This window comes from Hippocampus comes, unplaced genomic scaffold (assembly GCF_001891065.2).
Source record: "Hippocampus comes isolate QL1 unplaced genomic scaffold, H_comes_QL1_v1.1 scaffold86, whole genome shotgun sequence".
NCBI lineage: Eukaryota > Metazoa > Chordata > Actinopteri > Syngnathiformes > Syngnathidae > Hippocampus > Hippocampus comes.
This window is the reverse complement of record NW_017805882.1, coordinates 2187652-2203104: the sequence shown is the minus strand read 5'-3', so window position 1 is coordinate 2203104 and position 15453 is coordinate 2187652. Positions and strand designations below refer to the sequence as shown.

Here is a 15453-nt window from a genome sequence, read left to right as displayed (position 1 = left end):
CCAAGTCACCGAGTACTCCTCGTAGCATGTAGTTGTCGAGGCGTGCATGCAGAGTATTGCCATAGCAGTACAAGTACATAGTTGTCTAACTAGTGTGCAAAAATGTTAAACTGGACATTTAAAAAAAATGCTCAAACGTCTTCCTATAAAAGTGGACACAACGCCCAAAACATGACTTACATTTGGCTCATAACTTCATTCAAAAACACTCCATCCAGCAATTCACTGAAGTCCACATGTCGGCCTTCATCATAAGAAACAAACGTCTTTACCTGCAGAGAACCATGTGATCAGTCGCATCAGCAAAAATCAATCATCTGCAGTCACAGTGAATCACATACCCAAGTGACAAGCGGGCTCATCATGAACTGATCCAGGAAGGGAAGAAAAACACCGCTTTCCATCTTCAGAACTACATCCACTGTAAATCCTAACTTGCTTGAGGTAAAAGGCAGTCTTATTTTTTTTGGGGGGGTAAACTTGTAAACAAGGCCTGCCTTGGAGTGATGTTCTCCTCGTTCTTTCACCCTTCTTCTGAGGCGTCATGCATCATCTGTTATCTTCAGCAAACGAGTCACCAAACAACACACGACAAGCATCCTCCACTGATCCAAATGTTGCAAAGGCGTGTGGAGCCAGATGCTCCCCCCCGCCCCCCAACCCCGCTCCCCCTCCCTACTGCTCATTCACAAAGACTAGTGATAATTCCTGAAGGTCTGCACAGTTTAGCACCATCAACAGCAAAACGATGAACAACGTAATCTGGGATATATTTTCCCATAAACCTTTTACCATGACGACTCAAACAACCCACTCCCTGTACTGTAGCCTGCATTAGCGAATTAAAAAGTAGAAAGTACGATTCATCTTCACGGCCATCGCTATTTAGACATTTTTGTGTTAAAGGTTTTCATGCACACTTGTCCAGTTCCACTGATAACTTTGTGTGCGATTCTTTGCATTGTTTGAATTTGTTAAATTTGATCTAAAAACGTCAGTAACGTCGAATAAGTGATTTGATTTGGTAAGCGACTGAATACAAGTCAAGACCGGACCACCTGTAGTGGCCCAATACTGCCACCAGGTGTTGACGTCTGGAAACTCCATGTTAAATCGTACAAATCACCCCCGCTGCATAACTCAACAGTCAACGATTAAAAAAAAAAAGTGTTGTCGTTTAATATTCATACATATTTATTTATCATTTTAATTAAAAGCATGTTATCATTTTTCTTACACTTAAAAAAAATTAAATGATTTTTAAAAAGTGTGTTATCCTTTGACAGTCAATTTTGTGTGGGTTATCTTTGAAGCTTGGATGTTTTCATAACGTTTTGATGCATGTCATGTTTAATTTTATTCATAAAATGTGCAGCCGCCTAACCCTCGAAAAAAGGGTCTATGACTGCAGCAGCCTGAGAATATAGTATTTTCAATTTGCACCCATGACAAGAAATTTAGGGCACATGGCAGCACAGTATACTCGTGGTGAGCACATCTGCCTCACAGTTCCAAAGTTCTGGATTCGAGTCTTGCCCCCAGTTTTTCCGTGTGGCGTTTGCAAGATAAAGATAAAGTATACAGCATATTGCTACTTTTAGTAGGATAGAAGTTGAACATGGGTTGCTTAATGGATTAAATATACATTATATAATAACATACTTCATGCAGCATTATAATGACCAACCAATATAATCACCTTAAGATGCAGTCAGCTAATGTATGCCGTTCTAGATGTAGCTTAATTCATTTGGGTACTGGAAAATCTAATTACTGCATAAGCCGTTCATCATAGTAGTGCAGAGTGCAGCATGTTCACATTAAATACAAGATTAAATAAAAGTTACAGAAAAATAGTCGGTATATTGAAATATAGGTTCAGGTTCATTCCACTTGTCCTCCTACGTCTCCACTTGGTGCAAGTGTTTGTATTTGTTGTATCGATCTTTGTTTCCCAAGAGATTTTTAGAATAAGGTGAAGTCCAGTCTCTTTCAAAAGCAGCTTTCACTTGTTCCATGATCTTCCCTCCACCATTTTTCATCTGGACCACCAGCCCAACGCCTCCATTATTGGAAAATTCATCTCCCACCCAGTTATGGGTCCCTAAGAGGGTAAAGCCGAAAATGAGATCATGACAATCATTTTCATTTGTGTCTGTACAAATCTTCACAGAATACATTCATTGTAAACTCAAAGAACTGTAGCGGAATCTTTTGTAAGCAAATGAGTTGTTTGGCTTTTGAGGGGCACTGATGCATTGGGCTCAAAACTAAGTCTTAATTTTTAGAGCAGATAAAAAGATTATTTTTAGGTTTTCGAGTTAACAATTTCTTATCATTGCCCAAAAGTGTGCAGGGATACAAAATTGAGCATACAAAACGTAAGGATGAAATTATTCTCGAAAAGGATAGACTGTAAATGTAATACATGCAAAATGCATTGCTTACCAATATAAAGAGCGTTTTCAGTCAGCATGTACTTGTTATGATTGAGTCCATGTTGAATGTCATCCTTTTGCGGCTTGTGACTGAAAAATCTCTGAAAGATTATTGAATTAACAGCAATCAAGTTTCTAAAAAAAAGAAATCCTTAATTCTGCAGTGAGAGAGAAGTCGGTCCACGTACCACCTCTAGAGAGCAGTTGTACGGCTGCATGCACAGCGACTTGAGGGAGGTTACGAAGTTAAAGGTGAGCGGGTGAGTGTTCTTCCAGAAGCTTATGAGCAGGCGAACTTTGATCCCTCTCAGAACCACAGCCTCTCTGATCATCTCATCAAGGGGTGACCAGTACCTAATGATGAAGCCATTTTAATGAAATCATTCCCCCTCTACTCGGACAAGGCAAGTTCATCTTCATTGCATTTGTTTACACAAGTGAGTCAACGTCTACTCATAACGTCAGATACAGGCATGAAAGATAGAATGCCACATGAAGCATATGTTTTCATATCAATGCTCAGTACCTTGTGACCGAGGCTCCTCTGAGGCGCCTGCTGACCAGGGGGAGGTAGTCCATCACAGAAATGAAGATGAATGTCTTTGCACTCTGCATGACGTGATTGATGGCGTCTACATCTCTGGTGCGCTCTTTAGCACAGAAGAGATCAGGGGAGGTCTGCAAGAGAAGACACACCAGTAAGGTGACAATGCATTTGCTATACCTGTACACAAATCACAAGTCAAGCAACTGCATAAGCTAAAATGGCAACGAGAACTTCTGTTACAAGAGAATTGAAAACATAAAACAGTGGTTGCTCGCTATTTTAGCTTTTTTTCCTTCCATAACTGTAAGCGAGTTCACAACAGCAGGTTAGAGCTTGCAAGGGCAAATAACATGATTCATCACTCCCTGGTTGTGTCTGTTGCAAACTGATAATAATTTCATAAGATGTTATCTAGACTATAGTCCGGATGTTAGTTCATTAAATGACCGAACATAATAAAGCTAGCATGTTTAGAATCGTGGCTGTTGAAGTCGTACACTGTGTCATAACTGTATCTCTTTTTTTGGTTTCTCTTGTTTAATTCCATGAGGGAGGAAAAAGTATGATGCATTGCAGTTCATACCATATGCAGAATAGGTGGATGGATACGAGTTAAAAATTTAAGTTGTTGAGCCACTCACCACTAAAGCACAAGCTAATATTTTAACGGGTGATGCACAGTCAGTTTTGACAATCTTTAGATTACCGTATTTTTCACACTATAAGACACACCTAAAAGCATTCAATTTCCTCGAAAGCCGACAATGCGCCTTATAATCCTGATATGTAGATCAATATTCTGATTTCTTGGACGTAGTATTTTAAATGTTCTGTAAAGGTAATTCGTTACATTTCCCCCCCAAAAGATGACAGTTTGTTACCATAGGCTAGGAGTATGTAAACTCTGGCTAAAAGTCACCTGTGGCGCGCTGCTCGTTTATAGCCTGCAGCATATAGTATTAAAATGTACATTCGTGCTGTTTGCCTGCTTTGAACTGATTATTTTCGACACTGGGTGACAAGTCAGGAGAAATGAAGATGAAAACCAGTTCGAATGAATCGCGATGGCTTGTTCCACTCTGTGTCAGTGTCAGCTGAGTAGTTTACAGATTGCTCTTACCTTGAATCTAAATGCGGAGAGCCATCCACAATGCATACTTGCAAAGTATTTGACCTACAAAGATGGATTGGTTTTAGCCTGTTCAATAAATTAAAGGGGAAGAATTTCAGAAGCCTTTGCATCATTCTATTTTTCTTTGTGCGGGTCATAGAAAAAAAATGTTTGGACAAGCCTGATTTTGGCAAATGCAAAGTGCAGCGGTGACTCAGACTGTTGGTATCATATTCACTGTCCTTTGGTTTGTTTCAGTAAGAGTTTTGCAAACATGACCCAATAAATTTGAAACACTTGCCGGGTGGCACATATTTGGACTGAACTATTAAATTTTTGTGGTAGCAAATAAGAACAGAAACAATAATATATTTAATAATCCCTCATTAAAAAAAAAAAAATTATTCCACTTGAATTGTGAACAGTTGGCGGAGTGACCAACAAGTCGCAGCAAACGAAGCTGATTCGAGCAAGCAACAGTCACAATTTAACAATCAAATAGTCAGACGGACAAGGTTTTGAATCATTTGACTGTTGTTTGAATACATTAAGAAATGACAAAGCAACCACCCCCCCCAAAAACACAAAACGAAAAAACAAGAATGTTACTGCAAATTTGACACTCTCAGCACTCGCACAATAAAATGCTGTTGTCATCACACCGTTGAGTCTTCCTGTCTCCACCCATTTTTTTTATCGCCCCATTTCTGTGTCACCCCCTTGCTCCTCCCTCCCATCTGTGTCCAAATGACACGAAACACCAGCAGCCCAGTTTTAATCCCAGAGGGTCTCCCAATCCAAGAGATTATCCTGCCTCAACCCCCTCCACTCCTTCCAGTCGCACGTTGTTCTCATGCTGAACTGGTTATTGTGACCCTGGTTGATCAAATGAATAAATGGACACTGAATCTTAATGGTGGACAAATGGAAGCCTTCCATGACTGTACGGGGTACACACTCATCAAGAGTGTGTCCATCCAGTCTGTCACTTGCGAGACAACTGCCAGCAGACCATCGGTTTTCTAAGAGGGGTGATAATTCCCTTAGAACATACGGTGCTCAAATCATAATCCTTTAACTAGCATCTTGTCAAAATCTATGATGTCTCCTGTCTTTGGGCAGGATTTTATCAACATTTGATGAGGAACAACAATAGGAATAATTCAGCACTCGGGTAGAATGACTCAGGGGCACAGAATTTTTACTTACCAGTCATGTTTTTTTCACTACTGCCTTCCACTAAAACATTACGGCACACATTACTGCACACAATAGGACGACGCTGGCATATGAGTAGTATGACAGCTACGTTACATACCGGTAGTGAGGCAAAAACTGTGCACTAGTTGATATCTGTGCGCTACTAGTACTGCTAGTGAAGCCATGGACAATAATTAGTTGAATTTTATGATGTCACAAGTAGGACTGTCATTATTGAATTGATTATTCTATTTATCATTCCACTGATTAATTGAATAATTAGCATGAAGAATCTTGTGCATCATCATTTTTTTTTCCCAAATGCTGTTTATTAACCGTTTTTTGTTGTTCATGTGGTGGTGTTTCAGGATGAAACCAAACCAAATAGACACCATTTAAGCAATATTCCACAAGAGGGAGCGATGTTGAACTCACTCAACATTTTTTGAAACTGAGAGCTACTAGTTGGGAACGATGAATGCAAAGCGTTAACTCGTTAGATATACACTTCGAGGCTACTTAAGTAATGTAAATTCCACGTTAGTAATACTCCAAATAAAGATTGCTGTTTTGTATTGGATTTAACTATTATTTTGTCCAAATTGATTAAGATTCTGTCATGTTTCTGTTTGTTTGTTTGTTTGTGGTTTTTTTTTTTCATTTTACGGCTGGGATGGTGGGCGTTTCCCTCCAGCACCACACCTGCTGTGCGTTACCATCAGTGGACTCTATAAGGACTGCTACGGTGACAATTTGCCGTCGGATTATTCACCTTGTTCTTATGTTATTATTATGAAAACCTGACGTGCAAGAGGAAAAAAACGAGGGCAGATTTGGAATCAGTGCAAAAAAAAAAAATCATCTACAAGTGTAGATGAGTTTACTTAGATCTTTGCTTTTAAAAAAAAAATAGTAAAAATTGTTGACCTGAGTAATCATTCTGCTTTCATGAAGGCCAACAGAAATCAAAATATTTTTTTTAATATTAAAGTATTTTGATAATTTGAAATTAAACAGTAGGTCTGAATTATTAATCAATTCTCAAAACAGTTGTCAATTAATTTGATGATCGATGAATTGATTGAATTTGACACCCCAAGTCACCGAGTACTCCTCGTAGCATGTAGTTGTCGAGGCGTGCATGCAGAGTATTGCCATAGCAGTACAAGTACATAGTTGTCTAACTAGTGTGCAAAAATGTTAAACTGGACATTTAAAAAAAATGCTCAAACGTCTTCCTATAAAAGTGGACACAACGCCCAAAACATGACTTACATTTGGCTCATAACTTCATTCAAAAACACTCCATCCAGCAATTCACTGAAGTCCACATGTCGTTTTTTTCCCCCCAACCCCGCTCCCCCTCCCTACTGCTCATTCACAAAGACTAGTGATAATTCCTGAAGGTCTGCACAGTTTAGCACCATCAACAGCAAAACGATGAACAACGTAATCTGGGATATATTTTCCCATAAACCTTTTACCATGACGACTCAAACAACCCACTCCCTGTACTGTAGCCTGCATTAGCGAATTAAAAAGTAGAAAGTACGATTCATCTTCACGGCCATCGCTATTTAGACATTTTTGTGTTAAAGGTTTTCATGCACACTTGTCCAGTTCCACTGATAACTTTGTGTGCGATTCTTTGCATTGTTTGAATTTGTTAAATTTGATCTAAAAACGTCAGTAACGTCGAATAAGTGATTTGATTTGGTAAGCGACTGAATACAAGTCAAGACCGGACCACCTGTAGTGGCCCAATACTGCCACCAAGTGTTGACGTCTGGAAACTCCATGTTAAATCGTACAAATCACCCCCGCTGCATAACTCAACAGTCAACGATTAAAAAAAAAAAAGTGTTGTCGTTTAATATTCATACATATTTATTTATCATTTTAATTAAAAGCATGTTATCATTTTTCTTACACTTAAAAAAAATTAAATGATTTTTAAAAAGTGTGTTATCCTTTGACAGTCAATTTTGTGTGGGTTATCTTTGAAGCTTGGATGTTTTCATAACGTTTTGATGCATGTCATGTTTAATTTTATTCATAAAAAAAAAAAGTGTTGTCGTTTAATATTCATACATATTTATTTATCATTTTAATTAAAAGCATGTTATCATTTTTCTTACACTTAAAAAAAATTAAATGATTTTTAAAAAGTGTGTTATCCTTTGACAGTCAATTTTGTGTGGGTTATCTTTGAAGCTTGGATGTTTTCATAACGTTTTGATGCATGTCATGTTTAATTTTATTCATAAAATGTGCAGCCGCCTAACCCTCGAAAAAAGGGTCTATGACTGCAGCAGCCTGAGAATATAGTATTTTCAATTTGCACCCATGACAAGAAATTTAGGGCACATGGCAGCACAGTATACTCGTGGTGAGCACATCTGCCTCACAGTTCCAAAGTTCTGGATTCGAGTCTTGCCCCCAGTTTTTCCGTGTGGCGTTTGCAAGATAAAGATAAAGTATACAGCATATTGCTACTTTTAGTAGGATAGAAGTTGAACATGGGTTGCTTAATGGATTAAATATACATTATATAATAACATACTTCATGCAGCATTATAATGACCAACCAATATAATCACCTTAAGATGCAGTCAGCTAATGTATGCCGTTCTAGATGTAGCTTAATTCATTTGGGTACTGGAAAATCTAATTACTGCATAAGCCGTTCATCATAGTAGTGCAGAGTGCAGCATGTTCACATTAAATACAAGATTAAATAAAAGTTACAGAAAAATAGTCGGTATATTGAAATATAGGTTCAGGTTCATTCCACTTGTCCTCCTACGTCTCCACTTGGTGCAAGTGTTTGTATTTGTTGTATCGATCTTTGTTTCCCAAGAGATTTTTAGAATAAGGTGAAGTCCAGTCTCTTTCAAAAGCAGCTTTCACTTGTTCCATGATCTTCCCTCCACCATTTTTCATCTGGACCACCAGCCCAACGCCTCCATTATTGGAAAATTCATCTCCCACCCAGTTATGGGTCCCTAAGAGGGTAAAGCCGAAAATGAGATCATGACAATCATTTTCATTTGTGTCTGTACAAATCTTCACAGAATACATTCATTGTAAACTCAAAGAACTGTAGCGGAATCTTTTGTAAGCAAATGAGTTGTTTGGCTTTTGAGGGGCACTGATGCATTGGGCTCAAAACTAAGTCTTAATTTTTAGAGCAGATAAAAAGATTATTTTTAGGTTTTCGAGTTAACAATTTCTTATCATTGCCCAAAAGTGTGCAGGGATACAAAATTGAGCATACAAAACGTAAGGATGAAATTATTCTCGAAAAGGATAGACTGTAAATGTAATACATGCAAAATGCATTGCTTACCAATATAAAGAGCGTTTTCAGTCAGCATGTACTTGTTATGATTGAGTCCATGTTGAATGTCATCCTTTTGCGGCTTGTGACTGAAAAATCTCTGAAAGATTATTGAATTAACAGCAATCAAGTTTCTAAAAAAAAGAAATCCTTAATTCTGCAGTGAGAGAGAAGTCGGTCCACGTACCACCTCTAGAGAGCAGTTGTACGGCTGCATGCACAGCGACTTGAGGGAGGTTACGAAGTTAAAGGTGAGCGGGTGAGTGTTCTTCCAGAAGCTTATGAGCAGGCGAACTTTGATCCCTCTCAGAACCACAGCCTCTCTGATCATCTCATCAAGGGGTGACCAGTACCTAATGATGAAGCCATTTTAATGAAATCATTCCCCCTCTACTCGGACAAGGCAAGTTCATCTTCATTGCATTTGTTTACACAAGTGAGTCAACGTCTACTCATAACGTCAGATACAGGCATGAAAGATAGAATGCCACATGAAGCATATGTTTTCATATCAATGCTCAGTACCTTGTGACCGAGGCTCCTCTGAGGCGCCTGCTGACCAGGGGGAGGTAGTCCATCACAGAAATGAAGATGAATGTCTTTGCACTCTGCATGACGTGATTGATGGCGTCTACATCTCTGGTGCGCTCTTTAGCACAGAAGAGATCAGGGGAGGTCTGCAAGAGAAGACACACCAGTAAGGTGACAATGCATTTGCTATACCTGTACACAAATCACAAGTCAAGCAACTGCATAAGCTAAAATGGCAACGAGAACTTCTGTTACAAGAGAATTGAAAACATAAAACAGTGGTTGCTCGCTATTTTAGCTTTTTTTCCTTCCATAACTGTAAGCGAGTTCACAACAGCAGGTTAGAGCTTGCAAGGGCAAATAACATGATTCATCACTCCCTGGTTGTGTCTGTTGCAAACTGATAATAATTTCATAAGATGTTATCTAGACTATAGTCCGGATGTTAGTTCATTAAATGACCGAACATAATAAAGCTAGCATGTTTAGAATCGTGGCTGTTGAAGTCGTACACTGTGTCATAACTGTATCTCTTTTTTTGGTTTCTCTTGTTTAATTCCATGAGGGAGGAAAAAGTATGATGCATTGCAGTTCATACCATATGCAGAATAGGTGGATGGATACGAGTTAAAAATTTAAGTTGTTGAGCCACTCACCACTAAAGCACAAGCTAATATTTTAACGGGTGATGCACAGTCAGTTTTGACAATCTTTAGATTACCGTATTTTCCACACTGTAAGACACACCTAAAAGCATTCAATTTCCTCGAAAGCCGACAATGCGCCTTATAATCCTGATATGTAGATCAATATTCTGATTTCTTGGACGTAGTATTTTAAATGTTCTGTAAAGCGCTTTGTTACAGCTGCAGTGGCTGTGAAAGCTCTATACAAATATAGCTATATTGTAGTATTATACTGTATTGTATTGTATTCCCTTTAGCGTAGTTCCAACTACTGGATGCATAACACAACCGCAGCCACGATTGTAGCGTCTATTCTATGCGCCTTATAATGCCATGCATCCTATATATGAAAACAGTTTTAAAATAGGCCATTCATTGAAGGTGCACCTTATACTCCGAAGCACCTTATAGTGCAGAAAATACGCTACCGGTACATAAACAAACTGCATTAAACATGTTAAAATGATGTACTCAGTATCTTTGCCATATTTCTTTAAAATGTGTAACATCAATTTCTTGCACTTAAATTAAAAAAATGGAAACAGGCACATAGTGTTGCTGTTGCTGCCTGAGCTCATTGCGCGTAGGGAAACCCTTGTGTGTTCTACATACTTGGCCATCTGATTCTGAGATGCAGTTTAATAAGAAACTTGCAGGAGACAGTCCCAATACAACCCAATTGCTGCTTTCCAAGAATGGTCTGCCCAAAGTACTTCTCCTACAGCGAGGTAATAGACTGTACAGCCATATGAACAGGCATTTATTATCTGCCTTATGCAACTGCTGCCCTGCAACCACAGACTTATTGCTTTGTCCAGCAGCAAAGCTTTAATACAATATCAGAGAGAGAGAGAGAGAGAGAGAGAGAGAGAAAACAGTCTATTTTCTCATCCTCACAAAAAAGAGGCTATAGTTAACACAGAATACATTTTATAAGTGCAAGGAAATATATGGCAGATCCCCAAATTGCTGCTATTCTCTATTTTGCAATAGTTTACATAATTTATGTTCGGGTGAAATTATTTTCATAACAGGCTCAAATAATCTTCTTCATGACACCCTCAAAATACATCAGTTTACTCTATGATTTTAGTGCATTAGCATACATCACTCCATTCGCTGTCTGGCTTATCCTCACTTGGGTCGCAAGCTGAGTTTGAGCAAAATGTAGGGTCAAAAGCCCCTGATCCTGTACGGTGGATGTGCCACAAGGTGACCATGCTGCCTTATTGTGCATTACCTTTTCTTCAAATTCCAACAAAAATGATCAATGACAGCAGTGCAGATGTGTCGTACTGATATGAAAACAACATTTCCCACAAGGTCCTACAGGGAGACTTGGCTCATGAATAAGGGGATTCAAATATAAGTACCACTTCTACATCAATGTGCATAAAGAAATGCCCGTCTAGTTGTCACTCAAATAATGTTACGCATTTGAAAAATTAAATTGCAATTTAAAAGGCTGTGCCATTTCTTATGACTTGTGTACAAATAAACAAACAAACAAACAATAAATACTAGATAGCCTTACAGACACATATGCAACTGCGGGGGTATTGTTGAGCTCCAGCTCCAGGGCCTGGTGTCTGCCATAGAGTGCTGTAACTCTCCTGGACCAGATTGAGGGGATGTAGTCCCTGTCATGGAGCTGCCAGTAAAAAGAAAATACTCTGTGGAGGTCCAGAGCCAGACAACTGCAGTTATACACCATCAGGCCCAGCTCCTTTCTCTGTGAGGTGTCACAAAAAGCAAAAAAAACAAACAAACAAAAAAAAAAACCACTGGTGATATATAGCTAAGAAGATGAGCCGAGAGAGCATGTAGATCATAGGTGTCAAACTCAAGGCCCAGGGGCCAGATCTGGCCCGCCACATCATTTTATGTGGCCCGCGCAAGAAAATCAAAGTTGTCAACTTTCATGATGCTTGCTAAAATCTCAGCCAACGTTTCAAATTCTCATTTGTAATAAATAAAACTGATACTGTAAGCATTTTCTTGTTACCAAACCACTCATTACAGTAACTTAAAAAATAGGTGAATAAAAATTATTCTTGACTTCTTTATATGGTTTCAGTCGTAACGGCCCTCCAAGGGAAATTGTAACTAAAATCTGGTCAATGACAAAAATGAGTTTGACACCCCTGATATAGATGGACAGGATGACAACAAAACCTAATAGTGTATTAATTTGAGGTCAAGAACTGAGCAAAACCCATGAACTGATCTAAATATACTCTTCAGACCAAACGTGCATTCCTTTCATCACCATGCTTGGTGAATTCATTAGTTTTTGCTTTATTTCCCTCCATTCTTTGAATGGCCTAGCTAACATGTCTCCAATGTCTGGAGTCTAAGTACACTGTGTACGCGAGTTTAAGAAGCAGGATTATTCCTTCCATCACATTCTCATCATGAAATGCGGCAGTTTGATCCAAAATAGAAGTACTTCCTGAAATGACAGTTTACCGACTCAGATTACATGCTCTCTTCCTTCATTTGTGCTTCTTCTTCTTCAGTCTTTGGTTCGAAGATGCTAATAGCGCCTCTCATAAGAGAGTTGGCAACCCTTGATTTTTGTATAACAAACGCAAAATGTTGATGCTACCTTGGAGAAGGACCTCCAGTCCATGTCAGCACTGCCAACGTAAAAGTGTGTCCGATCTACGATCCAGAATGAGGAATGGAGTCCTCCACGGGTAAAAGCTGTCATGTTAACCAAATGAATCTCTGCATCTAAACAGGAAGAGAAGGACAGGAGGGGGTGAAAAAGTTACAGGTTGGAATGAATGCCATCTTGCCAATGACTTACTGTGTGTTGCCAAAATCTTCTGTTCTGCAGAGTTTGTCAGATTGCTGACAATCTTGAGTTTGACCCCACGGGATTTCAAGTTGAGCAATCTCTGGAATAAAAGATGACCCTGAGGAAATGGTATTAGGCGTTTAGGTATTTTTTTTTTTCATCTCAGCGGGTCAAAACTCATTAAGCCGGTGACACATAATCTTCAAAATAATTAAAGTTTTCCCTTTTGGACCACTCGGGGGAAAAACAAAGGATACGATGACTTCATACCTGTCGTCCTGTGCTCGGCACAGGTTCTTTTTCCGAGGCCCTCAAGTTCCAAACCGGTGACACTACCTGGATTGAATGCTTAGCTTGGTCCAGGAGGGTATGGAAGCCAACAAATAGCGGCAAATTCGGTCTGGCATTCAGGTGTTGTTGAAGATCCTCGGGGATTGTCTCCATCAGGACAATGCTGCAATATGGCCGCATGAACAAATCACCTTTCTTCTTGTCTTCTCATGTGACGCTTTCTAAACTGCGTGTGTTGTTTATCTCACCGACAGTCAGTGCGACAATTCTCCTCTGTGATGCCATCCTCGCCGTCCCCCCAAATATCCACGGAGGAGAAGATAAGCACCAATAGAACAGCAAAGCAGCATAGCAGTGCAAAGATGGCAATGCACTTCTGCTGAGTCTGACAAGTCAGAGACACACAAACGGCGCAACTTAGAGTAGAAAACACATCATCGTCTTCGAGGGAGAAGACGGTTATGCTAAGACAACAACATGGCACTTCATTTTAGGAAAGTAACGAACCCATAAATGTTAATTTCCTCAACCAATACATGGAGTAGGTTTTGGGATCGATAAACAACCCGCGTGTATGTTTGTTGTATTGGTCAGGCAATACTGCAGCTTTGAAAAACATTGAACACCCACAGATGTAAGGAGAAGTTTTGGCTACAAATAATTGACTTGTCTGTACACTGCCAGCTTTGTTGTTCAAGCATGTCCCTCTTGAAAGAGACTTTATGAGCGCCGTATCATGCTCCAGGCCAATGTTGTGGAAAATTAAAGGTAATGTTTGTGTACATGAGTGTACAGTATATTGTGGCTGTATCAAAGGTGTGGGGGAGTCGGAGTGGTGAATGATAGCCAAATTGTTGTGATGCTTTCTCCTCCCAAGCCTTGATTTAGCCGTTTTAAAAGTGCAAGTGACGTGCTTTTGGTTTTGCTTACCGCTGCACACTTTCATCATTGCATTCAGTCAGAAAATAACAATGATGTAGAAACATAATACAACTTTAGAAAATGTCTTTCGATTATGTGGGCTTTCCCAATGTGGCCAATTAGAGCATATTGTTTTTTGGGGGGCTATGTTTGCTCGATTCTCACAACTCTTTGTACTTTTGAATATGAGATACTGTAGCTCGAAGAATGTCTGAAGAAGTTTATTCACCACCATTTCTTACAACAGTGTCAGGACAATGTTTAATTGGGCACTCTTCCCTCTCTGTCTCAGTTAATAAGGCTGCTGTGGCACATTGTGTGGTCTGTACTCTCCTTTAATCTCCAGTGAGATTTTCATTCGTCTGACCAGAGGAAAAGACTGCGTTTGACATGCAGATATGCATAAAAAATCCCATTGAAGAAAAGTTCCCCTGAGCCCTGGTATGTTGGAAAGGTTATTTTTGTGCTGAATCATCTCCGACCCAGGCACCGAAAAGAAATTGAATATGGAAATAAATGTGAGTTGCTGAATGGATGACACATAGTTACATTATATTCCAAACATAGTCCAGACATTCACAGTGACACTTAAACTCCATGGCAACGATGAAGTCAAGAGTTTACGTATTAAATACATGCGTGTACGCAAGTGGCGATTGGAAGCGTCACCTTTATGGGTTCTTGTCCGGTTGGTCCTGCCATGAGTGCTGCACTCCTTCAAACTTCTGTCACATCAGTCCATCTGCTTCATCAGTTCGTTTGGGTCTCTCAGTTAGCTCTGCTCCATTTTCATACTTTCACACTTCCTCATGCATATGTTGCACTGACGTCCTGAGGCGATGTCTGTGTGTGTGTGTGCACCTCACGTCCTGATCTTATTTGCAGCTTGAAGTGTGTGTGTGTGTGTGTGTGTGTGTGTGTGTGTGTGTGAGCAGTACAGAATGAGCAAGTATGCAGCTCCATGCTGACTCAACTGTGAGAGAGATGGAGACAGAGCAAACCACCAATACAAAGCTGCTATTGAGAATCTCAACAGCTGATTCCTTCCTCCATGCCTCCCTTTTTAATCTTGTTCCTACACCATGATACAACCTAAATTGGCGTACACCTGTCAGGAAGGCTGCAGAAACCACGGCCGGCTTTACGCGGGTGCAAGAAGGGGTCATGCCCCCTCAAATCAAATCTGCACGAGAAACCTCAACTGTCTTTCTCCTCCACTCTGTGCTGTGTGCTGACTGACTGACTGACTGACCTTCCCGCCAGTAAACACCCAATCAGGATTTACGCTATGCAAATGAGGCTACCAATTGCTAGATTCCTCTCCCTCGCTGAGACAGGCTTAAATGAAACTGTACAACTTGGAGGAAGCAACGCAGCAGGATTAAATAATGCATACTAGTGATTTCTGTCATGCAGCCACACTTGTACAGGATGAGAATGCCCGTTGCAAGACAGACAGAATGAGAGCAAATGACCTGTTGTGCCTAACTGCTGCCAGTTCTGCATCACACACACACACACACACACACACACACACACACACACACACACACACACACACCCACACACACACACACACACAAAC

The 15453-nt window shown here is 39.8% G+C and overlaps 2 protein-coding genes across 2 annotated transcripts in view; both read right to left on the bottom strand.

Moving 5' to 3' along the window:
• LOC109527527 (girdin-like) overlaps positions 1 to 1187 on the bottom strand; it is a 27568-nt gene extending 26381 nt beyond the window's left edge. Inside the window, exons 1-2 of the mRNA XM_019889518.1 lie at positions 342 to 1187; positions 181 to 272 (exon numbers count right to left, since the gene is read on the bottom strand). Coding sequence (XP_019745077.1) covers positions 181 to 272; positions 342 to 404 — 155 coding nt within the window. The 5' untranslated portion in view covers positions 405 to 1187. The remainder of the gene's footprint in view (positions 1 to 180; positions 273 to 341) is intronic.
• Positions 1188 to 7484: 6297 nt separating this feature from the next.
• On the bottom strand, positions 7485 to 14843 carry pld5 (phospholipase D family member 5). Its single transcript, XM_019889051.1, has 10 exons — positions 14538 to 14843; positions 13196 to 13332; positions 12927 to 13110; positions 12666 to 12774; positions 12462 to 12589; positions 11388 to 11585; positions 9162 to 9313; positions 8824 to 8989; positions 8646 to 8736; positions 7485 to 8301 (listed from the first exon to the last, which is right to left on the bottom strand). The coding sequence occupies exons 1-10, from the start codon at positions 14568 to 14570 to the stop codon at positions 8099 to 8101; spliced, it is 1401 nt and encodes a 466-aa protein (XP_019744610.1). The 5' UTR covers positions 14571 to 14843; the 3' UTR covers positions 7485 to 8098.
• Positions 14844 to 15453: the final 610 nt, after the last annotated feature.

Excerpts from the sequence above, each read along its gene's own strand:
- pld5 (XM_019889051.1), bottom strand. The coding sequence starts at position 14,570 with ATGGCAGGACCAACCGGACAAGAACCCATAAAG. Across the intron at positions 11,586-12,461 it reads ACTGGAGGTCCTTCTCCAAG|AGAAAGGAGCTGGGCCTGAT; the intron begins GTAGCATCAACA and ends GACACCTCACAG. Across the intron at positions 8,990-9,161 it reads AGAGGAGCCTCGGTCACAAG|GTACTGGTCACCCCTTGATG; the intron begins GTACTGAGCATT and ends CTTCATCATTAG.